The sequence below is a fragment of the Manacus vitellinus genome, unplaced genomic scaffold, assembly GCF_001715985.3.
Source record: "Manacus vitellinus isolate BGI_N305 unplaced genomic scaffold, ASM171598v3 scaffold_10_pilon, whole genome shotgun sequence".
NCBI lineage: Eukaryota > Metazoa > Chordata > Aves > Passeriformes > Pipridae > Manacus > Manacus vitellinus.
Genome location: NW_021938838.1, coordinates 3,164,555 through 3,185,410, shown reverse-complemented (window position 1 = coordinate 3,185,410; position 20,856 = coordinate 3,164,555). Strand labels below are relative to the sequence as shown.

At 56.7% G+C, this 20,856-nt stretch overlaps 1 protein-coding gene across 4 annotated transcripts; it reads right to left on the bottom strand.

Annotated features, from left to right (window-relative positions):
• Positions 1-4,869: 4,869 nt before the first annotated feature.
• On the bottom strand, positions 4,870-20,118 carry NDRG4 (NDRG family member 4). 4 transcript variants are annotated; one of them, XM_025896212.2, is made up of 16 exons: positions 20,024-20,118; positions 19,562-19,606; positions 13,484-13,589; positions 12,090-12,210; positions 11,768-11,830; positions 11,502-11,562; positions 11,114-11,200; positions 10,961-11,017; positions 10,526-10,629; positions 9,951-10,007; positions 9,808-9,859; positions 9,059-9,106; positions 8,784-8,819; positions 8,541-8,592; positions 7,847-7,885; positions 4,870-7,223 (listed from the first exon to the last, which is right to left on the bottom strand). In XM_025896212.2, the coding sequence occupies exons 1-16, from the start codon at positions 20,096-20,098 to the stop codon at positions 7,069-7,071; spliced, it is 1,158 nt and encodes a 385-aa protein (XP_025751997.1). In that variant the 5' UTR covers positions 20,099-20,118; the 3' UTR covers positions 4,870-7,068. The 4 variants fall into 4 exon arrangements, with proteins under 4 accessions (XP_025751997.1, XP_017939114.1, XP_017939119.1 ...); XM_018083625.3 differs by lacking the exon at positions 7,847-7,885; XM_018083630.3 differs by lacking the exons at positions 19,562-19,606; positions 20,024-20,118 and adding an exon at positions 15,716-15,847.
• Between the last annotated feature and the right edge of the window lie 738 nt (positions 20,119-20,856).

The following is a 20,856-nucleotide window of genomic DNA, read 5'->3' as shown; positions in this document are numbered from 1 at the left end:
AGAAATCTATAAAAAGCACAGGAATCTATAAAAATTCAAATAAATGTTTGACTTCCAATCTAAGTTTTGTTACTTATGAGAAGAAAGAAAACCCAAAACTTATTAAAAACTAACATTAACAGACTCAGAAAAGAACTCAAAAAGATGGTGAAATTTGGCAGGAATAAGGAAAAAAAAAAGCCTAAGCTAGTAATAATAATACCAGAAAGTTTTCAAATTACAAAAGTACCTTTCTAAAACTCTTGCCTAATAATACTGATTTGCAGGCTATAAGCTAAGTAAGTCGGATTTCTACATCAGCAATTGCAGCTTTGGACAGTTAAGTTTATCCACAGGCCTTGAATAGAAGGATATTTATTTAATATACTTGATAATGGTATCACGTTACTCTCTCATAAGGTTTTGTGGACTACAGACTAATAGGCAAAGTGGTCTGCACATAAACAAGGTCTTAAGATATGCAACCTGATTTTAGCACTTTGGATATTAAAATCTTATCTTTCATTAAATATTTTTAAATAAGAACCAAGTTGTAATATTAAGAGTCAGGCAGGGATTATTTGAGTGTCCAAAATGACAGCTGCCCAAGTGTGAAATAAAGACTGACAACAGCACTGAATAATATACATAAATTACCTCTAACCCCCAGGCCTAGTACCAACAGCAAGTTACACACAACATAAGCAACTTTCCCTTCTTACAACAACCCCACAGTGTCAACATCAGGTATTACAGGAATCACAGCTGGGGATCTGAGACTAAACAATTGCACCTGTGTGACCTGCACAAGCTGCAAGATATTTAACCACATTACTGCAGCCTGACAAATAAATGACTGTCCACCTGTGTGCACACCGAACTCATCATAAACACCTTTAAAAGTCTAAAATCAAAATCATGCTATTCCAGCTAAGTTCATATTGTTGATGAGGTTTAAAACAAATGTCCAGAATATGCAGAGGTATCACAGATACAGAGCATACATTAAAGGTAGCAACATCTGTTCGTGTCAAATATATTTTTAGACACACTGGGATAGATTCTCAGGCAGTAAAGATACATTCATTTCATGTCATTAAATTGAATCGGTCCAGTTTCACAACAGTTAAGAAACTGGCCTGTTGAATTAATTGTGTAGAAATTACACCTAGTAGTATCTCATTATTTTGTAGGTATGCTACTTTCAGCAAGTGATTCCTTTGGACAAGAGCTTTTGAAATCAAAGGAAACATACAGGCACTCAGCCTAAGAAAAACAAACATCTAGAGAATTTGCAGGGTTTACAAACAAAGTGTGGATAAACAAAAACATTCTCACCAGTGTTTGTAAAGCAGAACTCGGGAGGGAGATGCCAACCCACCACAGGTGAGAATAAACTATACTTTCCCCCCTTTTTGTGGAAGGGAATAAATTTTGTAGCTCTGAACAGACTAAAACATATCCCAAGATCAGCACGGCTACAGAAACTACACGAGAGGAGAAAGTGTATAAATATACATTCCACTGAGTTAGGTCCCTCTGTGGCACAACCCTTTGTAACCTGCGAGGACACAACCATTTCCAGGGGCACGAGCAGATGGTGCTAAACGTGAAACTTTCTCTCTTGCTCAAGTTGTGGCATATGAAGAGGTGAGGGACTGCACCTACAGCTCCTAACTTCCATCGGACCTGCTTCTCCTCTGCTCATAGACGGAGGAAAACTAAGAAACCCACAACACTGTGTGAGCTCAACACGGAGAGCCCCGAGGTGCGCTGAAAACAGCTCCGCGAGGGCTCCCTCCCGCATCCAGGAGCGGCTCCAGCATCGTTCCGAGCGGGGGGCGGCGGGCTCCGCATCGCTCCGCAACGCACGGACGCCGGGCAGCAGGGCGGCTGCCGCTGTCCTGGGTGTCACAGGCCCAGCCACACACGGAAAGCCGGTCCACGGACGCGCGGTCGCGCCCGAGCCGCCGCTCGTACGGCTGCCACCTGGGCGGTGAGCGCGGGCTCCTGCCCCGCACCCGCGCTCGGGGCGGCAGCGACCGCGGCTCTGGGCGGTCAGAGCGCCCAGGGGGTCGCCGCCTGCTCCTTACTTGGTAATAAACCAGCGTCCTGGGTGGTGCCCTCCTCCCAGCCCGGCGGCAGACATCCTGCTGTCCGTAGTCCTCCAGCCCCGGTATTTCAGCGCCGCATGGGCACGGCGCGAGCTCCCGCGCGGCCCGCAGGCCCGCCGTTCGGCCGGCCGGCACCATGGGGAGCTGTAGTTCAGGCCCGGCAGCCACACCCGGCGCGGCACACCCCGCCCGGCGGCACGGGCCCGGCGGCACACCCCGGCGCAGAGGGTTGGAACATCCAGGGGGTCCCGGCCGAGCTGAGCTCTGGGAATCTCGGGGTTCTCTGCCCCTCTACTCGAGCGCTGTGTCCAGTGCTGGGCTCCCCCAGTACAAGAAAGACTACGGGAGAGGGTCCAGCAGAGGCCACAGGGATGATGAGGAGTCTGGAGCACCTCTCTTACGTGGAGACACTGAGAGAAGAGACAGAGAGGGGATCTCATCAATGCATATAAATATCTCGAAAGCAGTGCCAAGGGTGCTGTGCCAGACTCTTCAGTGGTACCCAGAGACAGGACAAGGAGCAATGGCCATAAACTAAAACACAAGAAGTTTCACCTCAATATAAGAAAGAATTTTATGTTGAGAGTGTCAGAGCACTGGAACAGACTGCCCAGGGATTCTCCCTCTCTGGAGACATTCACAACCCTCCTGGACATGTTCCTGTGCCACACGTTCCTCTGGGTGACCCTGGCTTGGCAGGGGGGTTGGACTCGATGATCTCCAGAGGTCCCTTCCAATCCTAACAGCTCTGTGATTTTGAGGGCATTAAATGCTTCCAGCCCTCTCTTTTCAGTGGTGGGCATGAATGTAGTAAGGCCTTAGAAAACCATGGGAAATGAACTGTTCTTTAAGCTTTTTGCTTTTGGGTGTCACCACCTGATCTCGGGGATGAGACTTTTCCTCGTGGCCGTGTTAGTCAGAGCTCCCCCATGGCATTTGCTGAAGGCCTGTCTGGAGAGGAATGCCTGGCTGTGCTAACACCCACGGGGGAGGCTGTGGGCTGCCTCACCTGCCCGGCAGCACAAACACAGTAACCTTTGCCAAGCCTGGCTCACCTGGCGACACAAACACAGTCAGCTGTAAAGGCTGAAGCATTCCTGGCCAGTTAATTGGCAGGAATCTGCAGTAACTCTGTCCTGGCAGCCCCTGTGCAGCTGTGACAGATGGAGAGGGAATGACTGTTCCCATTGCTCAGCTGCTTTTGATTCCCATACTTGTATGCTGACATATTCCTATCTATTTACATAACCAGACGCAATTATCAGCATTTGTATCAGCACTGTTGTCCTTTGGCAGGTGTTTTAAACCAACGAGGCAAAGGCAGTGCTGGGTAGAGGCTGTGAGCACTGCAGACCACACCAGGTGGCAGTGCAACCCCACAGAAGCACCACAGGCTCTGACCCTTTGAGTCGCATTTTCATGCACTATTTGAGGCACTGACCTATATGGCTCCCTCACTCCTCACTAATGGCATCCATATCTGGCCAGAAAAAGCAGCCTGAACTTTTTTTTTCTGCCCTGCTGCTCCTGTCCCTTTGCAGGTTCCCCTGAGGAATTACATGTATTAAATTATCTCCTCCTGCTAGAAATAAAAACCCGTGCATCATCAAGAGCCAGTTTTCATGTGAGTATTACTGGCAGTATTCAAAAAAAGCTGTGACCATACTTTCTTGGGTAAACATAAGGGAAGAGAAACTTCAGTGACGTGCTCACTTCTGGTCCAGAAAGCTGCTGAGATACTCCATAGTTGACTGAGTGGTGAGACATGCCAGATCCCAAGAAAATAGATTATTTAAGTCAGTATTTGAAGTACAGAAGAGGAGTTTTAATCTAGCAATAGTACTGTAGGAATAGATGTTAGTTTTCTTTCTGTTGCAGTCTGTTAGCATTCAGCATCCAGTGCTCTGTGAATTGCATTCAGTCAGAATGTGGAAATCATTTGTCTGACAGTTATCCCATCCCAGCCATCTGTATAGCACAAAGTATGTCCTGAATGTGTCCAGCAGCATTACAGCATTTCAGTGATAAGGGTGTACAGTGTAACACCCCCCAACCCACAGATGAGGCTCACCCTGGCCATGGGGGGCAACCAGCAGACCCCTCCAGGCAAGCCAGCCAAGAAAGGCTCCTGGGCTGCCTGCCCAATTCTCAGCTCAGTCTTGGCAGTCTGCATTCCCTCCCCATGTGTCCAGGCTCTTCTCTGCCCACCCCAGGCAACCATGAATGTGAAGAGGCTCTGGGACCCTTTTCAGGGACTGGGACCAGTCTGGACCTGTACAAGGCAGACATTGACACACTGGAGCAGGGACAAGGACTAGGATGAAAGGAAATGATCCTTCCCAGGGAAGGCTTCATGCATTTGGAAAGGGCTATGGCCTGGAACATTCAGACCTTGATGGGGAGACAAACAGGAAGCCTGCAGTCCTGGTAGAGGACAGTGAGGCTGGATCTCCCAAGGACTCTGCTCATCCCCTGAGTTGTGCAGCCATGTGTCTTTTTCCTCCCCAGTGGGCACCCCTTGGAACCAGTCTCACTGGGCTACAGGTGGCAGCTTTCCAGCCTCCATCCACTACTGACATATGGGGCATCCCAAAGCCAAAGCACCCCACAGCTTCCCCACTGTGCACTGTGGGGTGCTGGGCTTTCCTCCATGGGCATCCCTAGTGAGGTTGGTGGACAAGGTGTCCCCTCTTCTCCTCCCTGCCTGCCAGATCTCTGCAGGCAGGCCCCAGGTGGGCTCAGACCCATTTCCCTGCAGCATGTTACAAAGAGCACAGCAGGTTCTCAACATCTTTATTAGTTTGTTGGTTTATTTCCAACACAGTAAATCCTCTCTACAGCAACAGGTTAGTTAAATCTGGTTTACATATTGCTGTCTCATGAGTGCTGCAGCCTTGATGCCGCTGTGACAAAATCAGGCTGCACTCAGACAGGAAAATGCATTAAATTCCGCTGTGACTGGGAAAAAAGGAAAACCAACAAAAATCAAAAGAACAAACCACCAGGGAAAAACAAACAAACCCACCAACAAAACCAAGGTGAGGAACTGAAGGCGAGCACAGCCACACCACCTCCAGGGAAACCACACGGCACTGCTTGGACAAGAATGCGAGGAGGAGTGAACCCAAAAACGTCAGGGACTGGGCAAACCCTTATATATATATTATGTATAGGTATTTATATATATATATCATCTGGAAAGACACGCTGAAAAAACAAGAGATCGCAGCAGTATCTACCATAAAAAGGAGCTACGCAGCTTTCAGAGTCACACCAAGGAGGAAGCACACAGCAGAACAAAGTGGGGGACAAACGGGGACACTGGTGTTTTGGGGTGGCCTTTTAATTTGTGAGGGGTCGTGTGGGGCACGGGTCTCAGGGCCAAAAGCCCTCCTACACCCGTTGGGAGCCCCAGGGCCTGTGTGTCCTTCACTGGGGAGCACAGATGGGGTCGGGGTGGGGGGACACGAATGCTTTTGTATGGCTGGTGGACCACCTGCTTCGAACGCGGGCTGGTTCTAGCTCGCCCAGATGGTGGCACCCAGTGGGTTCCCTACAGGTCCCTGCTCAGGTTCCCCATGGAACACCTACGAAGACCTGAGCACCCATCACCAGAGCCAGGGCCTTACCTGTGCCTTACACCGGGCGCAGGAGGGGCTGGGCTCTGCTGCTCTGGCAGCTCGGGCCAATGGTGGGTTATGGGATGACGTGGATCTCCGTGCCGACTGTGAGAGACCAGATCCACCCGGAGTCCGGATGGGGCCCCACGGCTCGGGGGGAGCCAAGCCCTTGAGAGACGCCTCGCTCAGCGCGCAGGCGGAGTGCCGGAGGTGGGGGGTGTGGATTTGGAGGGCCATGGTGGGTCTGGCCAGCTCTGTAGGCAAAGCCAGACACTGGTGTGCTCCCCATGTCCCATGGGTCACCCCACACTGCCAGCACCTTGCGGGGATGCACCCTGTGGGGCAGAGGGTGCTGAGGGTTCCCCAGCATGGCAGGGGGAGTGTCTCATCTTATTGCTAATGGCTCCAAGGTGGTGACACCCACAGGCTGTGGCAAAACTGGAGGTGGGATTTGCTGTGTGACATCCCCAAAACCAGTGGTCTCTGGGCCCTGGCAGCCTCAGCCCAAGAGCTGGGAGGAGAACTGACAGTGTGACAGGGACCAAGCAAGCTCACTGCCCCCTTCCTGGTGCATTTTTTGTGGCAGGTGGTGATTATCCTTCTTGCAACAAGGGACCAAGGAAGTGCCATCACAGGCAAGGGCATGGGCAGAGGCAGGGGGACACTCATGCCACCCTCCTGCCCTGATGGCTTATGGAGCAGGGCTGACCCCTCTCCATTTGCCCTGGGGCAGCCCTCAGGGTACATGACTAGGGCAAAGAAAGTTTGGGATGTGATTTCTCACAAGGCTCAGCCAGCTCTGGGGCAGCAGGTCCTGGGTGTGTTGGGGGATCCTGTGCTAGCTCTCCCCAGAAAGGGCCATCAGGGAGAAATGGAAGCTGCACCCCTAAGAGTGGACCAGTGACCTCCCAATAATCGCTGCTCCCTGTTCCTGTCTTCCTTTTGACTTGGTCAGCCATCAGTTGACCTTGGGGGACCAACCTACCTCCTGTGTCCTCTCCACATCCTGTTCCATCCCACCATCCCGTCCCATCCCCACATCCCGTCCCCATCTCACCACCCTGACCCTGCTGTCCCATCCTGGCCCTGTCCCCCTGCCACCCACCCTCCCAAGCCGGGGCCAAGCCGATGCTAGGGAGGGTGAGGACCAATGCAGAACCATGTGTGACTGCTGGACAAAGCCCCTCTCCTTCTCCTGTACCAGACAAGGGGGTGAGGCCAGCGGCAAAGAAGACAAATTGACCCCAAAGAAGCGAGGGCCCTGGTGGAGGATGTCCACGGGGCGGGTGGGTGCTGGCGGGATGCTGACGGATGGGAGATGGCTCTGAAGGAGACATCGGTGGCGGGCGTGGACCTCAGCACGATACCTCCATGGTGTGGTTGATCTGCCCCATGGCCTCGGTGCTCTCCGAGTGGGTGCAGGCACGTGGGCGGGTGCCATCCACAGAGCTGGCGCTGGTGAGGGAGGCCGTGCGGGAGCGTGCCAGGCGGGTCATGCTGGCAGATGGCACTGCACGGGCACAGAGAGACGGCCAGGGTGCTCAGCTCCCTCCGAAAACCACCAGCACCTGAGCCAACACTGCCACCGGTCCCGCTCCCCAGTGCGAATGAGCCCGGGCACAAGCTTGCAGCAAGCGGTGCTGTGGCAACATGAGCAGCTCCAGGCTGGTAAGGGATGGCAGGGCAGGGCCGGGTGGCCCTGGGACAGGCTGCACACCAGACCCACTCCTGGGCATGCAACCTCCAGGCATCAGGCACTGGGGACCCCCGGCTGTCACACTCCAGGGAAGGAGCGAGCTGGGATGGGAACTCCCCCGGCTCCCCAGGGTGTGCAGGGAAGGTGACACCCTCCCCCAGCCAGGATGCCCGACAGGCACAGCTCCTGGACAGCTGGAGGAGAGCACAGTGGACACGCTGCTGAGGCTGTGCCTGCATGGAGGGGGGCTTCTCCAAGTGCCATTTCTCAGCCCCCAGCCCCGGCTCAGGCAAAGCGGAGCGAGGCAGTGGGCATCTGGCTGGGAAGGGCCAGTCCTGCACCCAGGCTGCTCCCAAAGGTGCCCAGGCAGCTCGAGGGCACAGGCCAGGCAGGCACCATGCAGCAGAGGGCATGGGCTGAGCAGCTCTGAGCAGTACCTGTGCCTCCACTCAGCCTCCGATCCTTCAGGTGGGTGACTGGCAGGGGTGGAGCGGGAGAAGGGCAGGGAGGGCAGAGAGAGAGCATCAGCCCTCTCTGGGCTCCACTGAGCCAGGAGCCCCCACCCAGCACCACGTGTGCCTGCACACAGACCTGCACACGGGCACACAGAACTGCACACACACACACACACACACACACACACGTGCAATGGACCTGCAAACACACACGTGTGCACATGGACTTTTGCATGCACACACAGGTATGCACAGACCCAAACACATACACACACGTGGTCATGGACCTAAGCAAACACGTTCACACAGACTTGTGCACACCGACTTGCTCGTCTTTGTTGCACACACACAGCCCCTGCTTGTGCACACACAAACACACACACGTGTGCACGCTTGCACAGAGACCCTGTCCACACACGTATGTACACACAGAGCCCTTGTACACACATCTGTGTGCACACAGAGCCTGTACATCCCATGCCCCTGCGGACACACGGACAGACATGATCCACACTTGTACATACAGAGTCACAGACACATGCAGCTCTCCATCAGGATGGACACACAGCAGTGCCAGGCTCCTCTCTGGCAGCAGGGTCAGCACACGTGCACACAGGCACACACACACGTGCACACACAGCCCCACGCCAGCCCCACGCCCAGCCCCAGCACTCACTGTAGCCCATGCCTTGCAGGAAGTACTTGAAGGCTTCGGTCAGCTTGCCTGGCTGTAGGGAGAGAGCTGGCTGAGCTGAGGCAGCACCAAGGCTGAGATCTCTGCTCAGCCCCAGGCCACCCCGGGAGCCCCTGCACAAGACCCCTATGCCCTCATCAGCCCGTTCCCAGCTAGCCAGGGACAGCACCAGTACATCTCAGAGCCCAGTATATCCAGTTAACTGGGGAAGTTGTGGGGGCTCACCTGTGTGACCTGAGGCAGCCCACCGGAGTCAGCCATCTGCAGAGAGAAGGTCCTGCTTAGTTTGGGAGGGTGTCTGTACCATCCACCATCCCCTGGCACCCACGACAGAATGCCACTGCTGGGGCCACCCTGCTCTCCCCGTACATCCCCAGCCCCAATGGCCAGGAGGGACCTGGAATGGGGAGATGGGGACATTCTGCAGCCCTGGGGCAGAGGGCAGTGGGGCACTTCATGGGCAGCAGGGACCTCCTAGCTGCCCCTTGCCACTGGCCTACCTTCAGGAAGGTGGTGTTGGTGGGATCCAGCTTGGAGTTACACTCCACCTGTGGGTGAGAGAAATGACATTAGCCCTGAGCCAAGCAGAAGTTGCCCACATGTACCCCCAATGGCCCACAGCATTCCAGCTGGCATATCCCACCCTAGCCAGGAGGAGACAGGACACTAGGCAAGCCATGAGCCTGCAGAATGACCATCCTGTGCCATGGGACAGAGGGGACTTTCCTTCTACCAGGCAGTGTCTGGGTGAGGGCTGGAAAGGGAGCTGAGGGTGGCTGGTGAGGCATTCCGTGTGTCACACACGTGTGTACACACACACAGGGGTGATCATGTGCACGTTCACAGAGGTACATATGATGGAGGAGGGGGGCGAGTGTGCAGTAACACCTTCCATACAAATGTGGCCACCTGCACACTACTGTGGCTGACTGTGCAAGGGTGGACAACCACGTGGATGTGTGGAAGGACCCCAGCAGCTGTTTGGGTGCACGAGGCCAAGCAGGGAGTGTGCCCGTGTGCCGACACATCTGAGTGGGCACACTGTGAGCACGTCTGGGCATATGAAAAAGGGGAGGTTTTCCAGGTGTGGCAACCATGCACAGATGCATGTGCACAGGTGCCCACACGAGCACGCTCCCACGCAGCTCCCATGGGAGCTGACATGTGTCTGAGCAGGCAGTGAACATGTGCGTGCCCACGCATGGGCATCATCTGTGTGCCACCCGACAGGCACTACACCATCACTCACCACCCCCTCTTCAGCAGGCGCGTTGTCTCCGACCACCAGCATCACGGGGCAGCTGGAAGTGAGAGGAGGAAGGGGCACAGTCAGGGTTTGGGCTGGGTGAACTCCACTGCCCTGGGACCCCTCCATGCCAGCACAACTCTTACCGCAGCGTCTTGGCATTGGGTACAGTCCCAGGCCGGTTGATGTCCAGGTCCCTGCGGCTGATGGAGGAAAAAGAGGGCCAGTGTGAGCCCATGGGCAGATGCCACCACCAATGCCATAGCACAAGAACTGTGGCACTGCCAGCCCTTGGAAGCAGCACCCAGCCTCGCTGACCCAGCACCTTGTGGAAGGAGGATGCTACAGACATCCCAAGCAGAGCCCATGCCATGGGATGCAGCACCCAGCAAAGTGGCAGGGCTCTCAACCCCCTGCACACATGGGACAGCATCTCTGCCCCCTTTCCCAGGCCTGTGCCAGCATCCAGTGCGAGAGGAGACCAGGGGATGTGCACCCATTGTGGTGGGCTCTGGGACATGGCAAGCCTCTGGCACAGGTACCACCACTCCCACATCCCCAGCCAGCAGTGGCAGACAACTTTGCACTGCTGCCTGCCTATGCTGGAGGTGACAACAGGGTGATGACAGCACCCAACATAGGTCTGGATCCCCACAGTGACCTCAGAGCCACCCACCAGCACCGCACCCTGGCACAGACAGGGGCTACCTGCAGCACTCACCTGTTATACATGTTGAGGAAGAGCTGGAGGTTGAACTGGTTCACCACGCTGCCGATCTGCTGCCGGTAACTCTGCACCAACTCCGTGTTGTTCATCAGTTCTTCCTGTGCCAGGAGGGAATGGAGATCAGGTGTCAGGGACATACCCTGCTCCCCCAGTCCTGCCCATGTCATGCTGGTCAGCAGGGACAAGGAGGGGGGTGCTGGGCAATGCAGCTGGGCACAGGGGTGCTGCACACCCAGGCAGGACGTGGGCATGAGTCACAAATTCTTCAAGGCTAATCCCCAGGTCAGGCAGGGCTTGACTAACCCTGACCCTGAGCATGGGTCAGGTCCAGAGGCACTGCAGCACCCAAAAGGGCACAGCCCAGGTGACCAAGCCAGATGCTGGGTAGGGGGCTGGTGGCAGGGAGCTGGCAGGATGCACAGCCCTTACCTGGCTGAACAGGTGGGATAGGACGATGTCCGGCAGTGTGCTGGTGAGGCCAGAGAGCTGTGGAGGGAGCACAGGGAGTTACAGCACTGCCATGGCTGGCTCCTGCCCCAGAGAGCCGCCAGGGCCAGCAGGAGGGGTCAGGTCCCTGCCCACCTTGGCAGCTGCCCAGTCAATCCAGCCTTTGCCGTTGGGGTCGATGTTCATGAGGACCAGTCCTTCGACCAGGTCAGGGAAGATGAGCTGCAGTGAGCAAGAGAGGAAAGGCTCAGAGGGGAGGAAAGATATGCCCTGGGCAGCCCCCACCAGCGTCACTGCACAGGCATTGCACAGAGCTGATGTGGTCCTTGGAGCGATGGGAGACCTGTGGCGAGACTGCCCAGACACCACGGCCATGGCACTGCCATCCTGGCCCCACATCCCTCCATGAGCCTTTGCAGCAGCAGAGGCTGCCTGGAGGTTTCAGCTCCTGCTTTTCCCCATGCCCTTGGCTGACAGCAGGTACCAGCAACTCAGGGCCAGCCCATCCCAGCCCCAGGCTCACCGCAAACTTGGCCAGCACGTAGGCTCCTGCCCCAACACCGATCCCGATCACGTACTTGAACCTGCAAATATGGAGAGGTGGGTAGGGTGGGACAGTCAGCTCCAGTACATGTTCCCTGGGACATCCCTCCACCCACAGCATTGGGCAGAAGAAGATTTGCAGGCTGCCAGCTTACAGGGACAACTCCCAACCCCAAACCCCTGCTTTCTACCCCTCTCCCTGCCCAGGACCCTCAACCAGCAGCCATGGAGGAGAGGCTGACTCACCCGAAATGCTGCACCACACTGGGTAACATGGCAGCCAGCTGGTCCATGGATGGATACTGGTACCTGTGGCACAGGGAGGCACAGAATGTTGGTTATGGACCCTGTTCAGAGTGGGGTATCTGGGGCAGCTTGCCTGCCTGAAGTGGGCAGGGAAATGCCACCCACTTGCAAACCACCCCATTGCTCACCCTGGGCCAGTCGTCTGCCATGGGCTTTGACACAGTCTGGAGAGACCCACAGGCAGGGCACGACTGCCAACCCAAAGGACACGGAGGTGACATCCTGGTGGGCACAGTGGGCCACTGAACAAACTGGCACCTACCCCTGAGGGAACTGTGAGGCTCCTGCCTGCTGGCCCGGCGCATCCACATGGCACACCACAAAGTGCTTCGTGATCTCCTGCATGTCCTCGTAGTTGAAGAAGGTGTTGAAGCAAAGCTTGTCTGTCAAAGGGCAGGCGGAGATCAGAGACCAAACACCCTGGCACTGGGGCCTGGTGGGTCAGGGGAGCATGGAGAGAGGCTGCATGCCCTCCCTCTGCCCTTCAAGCAGGAGGTGAGATGCCACCAAAGCCATCCCATCCCCTTCCCTCCACGCTCCTCATCCCTGCAGCAGAGACCACAGCTGCTGCAGCAAGGGCTGCATCCCTACAGGTGTCGGGAGGCACAGAGATGGACAGACACAGCCAGGAGGATGAGGAGTTTGGGGTGAGCCTCACTGATGAGCCTTGGAGGGATGGGACTGGGGGATTCAAAGCCCAGGGCCGCAAGACCACCCAGCAGGCAGTGGGATTAGCAGCCTGGAGTATTTTTGGCCCCATCCAAAATCCCCAGAAAGGGCTCAAGCAAACATGGGATTTAAGAAACAGTTGCAAATCTGCCTGCTTGGAAACGGTCAAAGAAACAGGCACAGTGCTGCTGTGGACAGGCCCCTGCCATTGCAGCAGGATACAGACACTGCTGGGGCTTGGAGGGGTCCTGCCCTATGGCATCAGTGCCAGGATATCCCTCCCAGAATGTGGGATGAGGCAGTTGTAGGGCCCATTGCAGCCAACGTGACGTGTACCTGGACACGACAGAGCTGCTGTGATGCTGAGGCAGCTCACGTTGTGTGTCAGTGACTCAGCCTCAGCTGCCAGCAGAGCAGGAAATGCTTCTCCCTGCTCACAGGGAATTGGGCTTCCTGGCTCAGCTGGAGGGCACAGCCCAGGGCAGGGGTCTGGGGTGCAGGACCAAGGCTGCAGGCTGATAGAAAGTACAGCGTCTCCACATCCAGAGCCTCTGCCCAGGGTCACTCCTTCCCCTCCTGACAAGGTCCCTCCTTCTCTGCCATTCCCAGTCTCTTTTGTCCCCCACTACATCCTGCTGCCAGCTGGGTCCATGCTCTGAATACCAACAGGCTGGTGGTGGTGGCAGCAGTGGGGACCAACCCTGCACCCCCCGTGTGCCATCCCTGCCTGGTGTGGGCAGGCAGACAGACAGCACCAGGGCAGCCAAGCACTCCTGGCTGTGCCTGGCCTGGGCTTTGGGCTCTGAGCATCCAAACTCTCCCCATGCTTCCAGATGCCTGGGGGGACCGAATGCAGCCGGGGAACCCTCCATGGGAGGAGGCAAAGGAGCTGAGCCAGGGGTTTGGGCCCTATGTCCTGGCACCCCATGCAGCCTTGGGCTCACTCCCACCTGCCCTTGCACCCTGGGCCCAGGGAGCAGCACTCACGGTTGAGCCCCACGTCGTGGTACGTCAGGATGGCCGGGCGGTTCCCCTTGGGAGAGCCCCGGATGACCACGTGCAGCAGCCCATAGGGGGTCTCAATGTCATGTTCCTGGGGGAAGAGGAGAGATGGGGTGATGCCCACCTGACCTAAGACATCCTCTCCTGCCCTGCCATCACACCCTTCGCTGGGTGCGTGCTTCCCCACATGGCTGGTCCCATGGGAGGACAAGGGAAAGAGGGGCAGCTGTTCCAGAGAAAAAAAAAACACCTTTGGGCATCCCAGAGGTGGTAGAAAGCAGGACAAATCACATACAAATGCTCCCAGCTTCCATCAGCTCCCAAAGGGAAGGGAAGACTTTGGATAAGATCATAGCATTTAGGATTGGACATGTGTAGCATGGGATGGGATCGCAGGGTGGGATCAAGGGATGGGATCCAAGAGGGCTTGAGAAAGGAGGATCATGGGATGGGACAGGTGGACCACAGGACAGGACAGGAGATCTTCGAGGGCCTGGGACTGAGGAAATTTTGGCAACAGGGTGGGGCTTCACAGCATGGCCTAGCTGGGAAGTGATTCGCTGTGCCTGGGACAAACAGGCAGAGGTCAGAACCCAGACACCATTCCAGGAAACGCTGCAACCAGCTCCCAAAATTACAGCTAAAGTAACTTTAGAAACCTTTGGTCTGAAATGCCAGTGCCCTCATACAGAGAACAAGACTACCCCGTGTCTCAGTTTCCCTGTTTAGGAGGGCTCCAGCCTTGCTGCCTTGGCCCTTGTTCCCAGCCAGCAAGGGAAACCAAGGCTGTGAGCCCAGGTGCTGCCCAGGGACAAGGGACCAGAGGTCCCCTCCAGATGCTCACACCTGCCAGCCAGTCCACTGGCAGTGACCTAGAGGCTGGGATATGGTGGGTGCAGGAGCATCATGTGCTGGGCAGGGCTGGGCAGGAGATGATGGCAGGGTGCCCAACCATCACGGTCCTCACTGCTGGCACCAGCAGCCCCACGGATGGGCTGGTGGGAGGGGAGCAGGTACGTGGATGCTCACGCGGGTCACGCGCCACCAAGGACTCTGAAGGACACAGGCCTCGGGTGGGAGGAACCGCCTCAGGACAGGGTCTCCTCACTGCAGTGCCTCCCCTCACCGAGATCTGCTGTCCCTGGGGGAGCACAGCACCTGAAGGCACCTCAAGGACTATGGAGACAACTCTCGGCCCCCAAGGGCACCCTGACCCCACCAGCCCTCATCCACAGCTGTCCTTCCATCCCCTGCAGCTGCATCATGCAGCAGTCCATGAGCAGGGACATCCCTCTGCAAAACAGATTAGGAAACTGAGGCAGAGGAAGGGCCTGGCCCAAGGTCACAGAGCAGGAGGCATCCATGTGTTCTAATCCTGGGCACAGGGCTGCCTCCTTGCCATCACCATGCTCACAGTCTCCATCAGAGCCCAAACAGCTCAGCCTTCAATCCTACCCCAAAATCACATGCCCAAGGTAGTGGATCCATCCTCAGCACTGCTACCTCCTGCTCCCCACCCCCTGCCAAGCCAGGCACATCCTGCCCATGGTGCAGCCTCTGCAGCACCGCTGGGTACCACAGCCCTGCCCTTTGCCGCAGGGATGCTCTCTGGAGGGGAGAGGCTGGGGATGCAGGGGATGCAGGCAGCAAGGAGAGAGGGGCATAGAAAACCCACAGCCCCAGCGAGGAGGGGCGTGCAGGTCTCAGCACCAATAGGTGTCTGACAGAGCCCACCCATGTCCAGGTTACCTGCTCACCGCTGCAGTGCTCCCACCTCACTCACCAGCCTGTTGCCATCGGGTGTTGCCATCACCCAGAGGCCGGAAAGCAACCGAGGGATTGCTTCAAAACAGCAAGAGACCTTCTCCCTCTGCAACCCAGGGGGTGGGGAAGGGGCAGTGAGCCCCCCCATCAGCACACAGCCCCAGCACGGGACGCAGCCACTCACCCTCAGCCTCGGCGCAGCATCTCCGCCGGGCTCGGGGAGGACACGCTCAAGGACAATGCGTCCCCAAAACCTGCGGCACGTCAGGGATGCGGCAGCAGGGCTGGGGGAAAGAAGGGCTCCCCAGCAGTGGGTCCCACCTGCCTCAATGCCTGACTGACCCACAACGAGCCCTGCTGGGTGCAAAGGCCCAACCTGGGCAAGTAGGAGAGACACTGGGGCAAAATTCCCTGGGAAGGGAGGGCAGCGAACACGGGGACGGCAGTACCTACCCCATCCCAGCACTCCGGCATGGTGAGGAAGTGGGTGGATGAGGATGCGCTGGCAGTGTGGGCCAAGCACGGGCTCCCGGCAGTGCAGAGGGCTGGGGCGAAGCAGAGCTCTGCGCTGGCTCAGCCTCTCGCCTCGATTTATAGCGGAGCCCCAGCCCTGCGCTAAGCCCTCCCTCTCCCTTCCCCCTCGGCAGGTTTGGCCTCCATTGCAGGCGAGCGCCGCGATGGAGCCAGCACTCAGCCATTGGCTGCCGCGGGAATTATTCATGCTCCAATTGGCCCCAAATACCCTTGTTTATGAAGAAAAAACGCCTGGCACCGTGCGGTACCTTCTCCATCTTCCCTCTTTCGGCAGACAGACACAGGCGGGGTGTCTGGACCGGGCTGCACTCGCACCTCTCACGACAGACCCAGCACGGCCAAGGAAGAGCCCATCCATGCTCCCTGCACCCACTGCACACACATGGAACCCAGCCCCACACAAACATGCACAATCATGGTCGAGCCCACAGCCAGCCAGGCAAAGGCCCTGCAGCGATGCACAGGCAGCACACACAGATGGACATGGGTACACATGAAACAAGCAGGAGGAGGATGAGGCAGGCGTGCTCCATGTGTGCACGTGACCACGCATGTACATGCACAGGAACACGTACCAACATGGGCACACAGGGACCAGGCAAAACCACATCCGTGCATGCAAACCTTGGAAAAATTGATATACCTACTGAAGCACACACACCCCACAAAATACTTGTGCACACCCCCCACGGGGCCAGGCCCAGTGTGTCTGTGTCAGCACATGTTCCTGTACACGTATGTCCATGGTCATGTGCATACTAAGAGCACGCCTGCTGCATCCTTCTCCCGTGTGCTTAGCATGTATGCCATGGCCATCACTAATGCTCAGGGATGCACAAAAACCTGCACACATGCAGAACCTTGGACATACGTGCACAGAGGGGCACACACATGTACACACTGAACACTGCACAGACACCTCTGTTACCTTACCCAGTAGCACAGTCATCCCACCTGCTGCGGGATGATGGCAGGCAGGGGAAGTGCAGGATTTAGCCCCGACCTGGACATCGCCAGTGGCAGGTAAATAAGGTAAAGGAAAGGCAACCCAGCAGCACCAAGGGGTTGGATCCTGTCCCTGGACTGACACATGCTGTGCGCACACACACACACACATACACACACACACGTGTATCCCCATGTGTACATGCATGCAAGCAGATGGTTTCTTCCCTGATTCCAACAAGGCTTTGTGAGAGAGCAATTCCATCTGCCTGCAACTCTCACCCATGGACAGCCTCGTGCCACCACAGCCCCAAACCCCCCCAGCAATCTCTGGGTGCCATCCCCTTGCACCCTGCCTGTCCCTGCCCATCCCAGCACCACTGCCAGCTTTGCAGAACTGGCACAAAGCTGGACAATCTCAGATGGAGGAGTCCCACAGCTGTGTGAGGAAAGCCCAGCTCTCAGGTGGTTCCTGGCACAGGTACAAAGCCATTCACACCTCCAGGTGCCATTTTTGCTTTCCCCAGCCCTGCTGCCTGTGGAGCCAAAGAACCTGAGCAGCCACAGCCCGTGGGAAAAAAACAAGAGATGCAGAGGGGCAAAAAAAGACAGAAGGTGGCAAAGGAGAGGAGAGAAGGGGTGGAAGAGCCATGGTGAAGTAAAGCATGAAAGCAAAAGGGTTGCAGGGAGATGGGAGGGCTGAGCAAGGCTGACTTTGCTTGAATAGCATCAAATGGGATTGCCACCCCTTTGGCTACTAGCCCATTTGCCTGGCGGGTGGCCCAGACCTCCTGCTGGATGCAGGGCATCCAGGTCTCAGGGCACCTGCCCTGCACTGCCTGGCACCTCGGCTTATGTTCAGCAGCCCCCAGGGCTTCCCTTCAGCTGGCAGCAGTGGGGGCTTCCCACTCCCCACCACTGCCCCAGCCAGGCCTGAGCATCCTGCCAAGGGAACAGTGACTGGCTCTGGGGAGGAGCAGAGGAACAGGGAAGAGTTAAGCTGGGGGATAGATTGAATTATCCCAAGGAGGTGAGCCTAGATAATAGGGTAAGATCTCCCCAAGGAATGGCAGGCAGCCCCCAGCCTCTGCACAGAGCCAACCTGCAAATGCCAGGGTGGGGAAAAGGAGGGGGTTGCCCTGGCACAGCCTGAGAAACTCATCCCATTCCTACCCTGAGGCTCTTGGAGTGGAACCAAGAGGGCACAGGGCCCGGCTGGCTTGAGAAAAGTTTCGTTGATCTCTGCCCAGTTCCTTTTTTAGGTCCTGAGGGGATGGAGACACATCACTGTGGCATTTGCTGCCCATACCTGCTCCACTTGGCACCACCAGGGACGTGGTTCGGTATCACCGTGGGCCTATCCCTGAAATACTGGCATACAGATTGTCCTGGGAGGGTCACTGCTGTTTAGCATCCTGAGTGCCAACCAAACCCTGCCCCAGCACAGCTGAGCAAGAGTCATACTGGTCCTTGTGGTGCTACTGGGAGGTCTGAGCAGCCTGGCACGGCCACCTCCCTCTCCTTCCACATCTCCATCTTCCTCTTTGCCCTCATTTTGGTGATACCAGATAGTTTGGTCTCCCCTCCAGTGGCCAACAGGAACCCTGAGCAAGCAGAGCAAGGAGCAGCCCAGCCCTGCACACCCTGCCACTCACAACCCCAGCATCTCACCAGCTTTGGAGCTGCTGGAAAGGGCACCATTTCTTTTCTGACCACTGCCATTTTTAATTATTTTGTGGTTTTCAAGAGGGCCACAGGAAGTCTGCCACTCTGTGAACCACAGCAGCCACACGCAGCATCCTGACAGAAGGTCTCATTCCCTGATCAGCATCCTGCCACCACACAGGTGACAGACACCAAGCAGGCCAGCACCAGAAGTCTGAGCACTGATTTGGGGCTGCTAAAACAGGGACCTCTGCTCCCCTGTCCCTCTCCCAGGATGAATGAAATCCAGATTTATTTTACCCTTACAGGTGCTGTTATTTCAGTGCCAGACCTGTCAGGGCTCAGCCAGCACCACCCAAGCCCACCCTCCCAGTGGTCCCAGTTGCTAGCAAAGTGGCAAAATACAACCTCAAGTCAATTACTGGTGTCCCCTGGGAGAAGGGATGCTTTAGGAGAGGGACAGGCAGCAAGCTGGGGTCTGGCAGCCCAACTACCCTCCCTCCCCATCTTCCAGTCTCTGCAGAGGGAGCCTGGTGCTCGATGAGCCTGGGCAGAGGTGTGAGAGGGACAAAGACCAACAGAGGAGCCAGGCATGAGCTCTCCCCACCACGATCCCTGGAGCCATATTGTGGGGCTCCTCTGGAGAGGTGAAATGGAGGTACAAGGCAGGCAGGTGCTAGCCAAGGGAGCAGAGGGGCCCTGTTCTCCAAGAGAGGTGGGTGGTACAGGGGGCAATGCCCCAGCCCTCCAAAAAAGAAAGAGGCTTTCAAACATCCTTATGTAAGCAGGGAGCTGGCATTGCCCAGGAAACCATTGCCATGGTAATGGTAAAGGGGCTGGAAAAGCAGCTCTGCCTTCCTGAGAAGAAATTGCCTGTTTTAAAGGTTTTGTCCCCAGCCCATGGCCAAGTGCCCACCAGCCACATCTGAGCGCCAGCACAGAGCATGGCTGGCAGCATGTCACCCATCCCCTCCTGACGAGGACCACGATGGATGTGCAGCCCCATGCACAGGCACCAGCCAGGCACTGCAACCCCATGGAAGGAGGGACAGCAACGCCCCCGGGTCCGCTCAGTGCCCCGCAGCCTTCCCCAGCCACAGGACACTGTCCCACACAAGACCCAGGGTGGGGGACATCACCCATGGCTGGTCCTACCTTCCAGTCTGTGTCCACAGTGGAGAGGAAGACATCCGAGTTCTCCTGGGGTGAGAAGGAGCAGGAGAAGGAGCCATTAGGGACCTCAATTCCGCAGCACCCTCTGCCCACCCAGCTCCCAAAGCCCCCTGACAACACAGACACCCACTCCCCAGAGCCCACACATGTGCACACATACACCCACATCTACAACACCTGCACACAGGTGCACGCACTACCTGTGTGCACACACACGAGTGTGTATGAGCATGTATGTGCCATGTCTGCACACACACCCCCCATCCCGCCAAACCCGACCCCGCGCTCACCCACACACACTGCACACCACACATGTGCACATACGTGTGCCCAACACCAGCACACACGCACAGAGTACCACACATGCCCCATACCAGCACACAACCCCTCCCAAGCACCTGCATTGTGTGCAGGAGCTGGAGCCAGTGAGGTCACCAAACTCACCAGCTCGGCGTCCTGTCCCCGCAGCAGCGGCTTCTCCTCGGTGAAGCGCAGCTCGTGTAGCCCTGCCATGGTCATCTCCTGCAGCAGCAGCCCTGCTCAGGGCAAGGGAGGTGTCAGGGCAGGTCCTGCCTCTGTCCCCTTCGCCCCAGCCCTCTGGAGCCTTTTGGGATGGGACCCAAATCAGCTTCACTCCACCCAGCTACCATGGGAACTTGGTGCTTCAGCTTGTCCAGGGGCCGCAGCGAGCCCCTCCACTGAGAGCTGGAAGCAGGCACAGTGCCTAGATGAGCTCAGCTCCCAGCTCCTACCTGGATCCAGTTCTCCCAGTTGAAGACAAACCTGTCTCCAGGGCACAGTTTTATTCAAACTGAGAGACCAACCTCATCTGTCCATGCTGGTCACCTCATAAGCACCAGGGCAAGAACATCCCAATTCCCATCCCAGCCTTCAGCATCGATCAAAGAGAGAAATTCCAACTTTTTGGCCGGTTTTAGGCTGCAGATAGGTATGGATGGGACAGAGGAAGATCTCCTTGCACAGCCAGAGCAAGGGGCGATGTTTCTCAGCCATGCCGGAAAGGCAGAGGGATGTTCCAAGCAGAAAGAGAGCAGAGAGACAGCCTGAAGTTTGTATAGTAATGATGGGAGAAAACAGAATGTGCAGCCTTTGCTCCCAAAGTCTTCTCCTTGCCCATGAAGCAGGTGCTGGCCAGCCAGCACCTCAGCCCCAGGGCTTGCAGGGACAGACTTCTCCATGGAGCTGCCGCTCAGCAGCACTGTGAGACTTCGTGCTGCTGACCAGGGACTTTGTACCCCCAGTGCTGGCACTTCCAC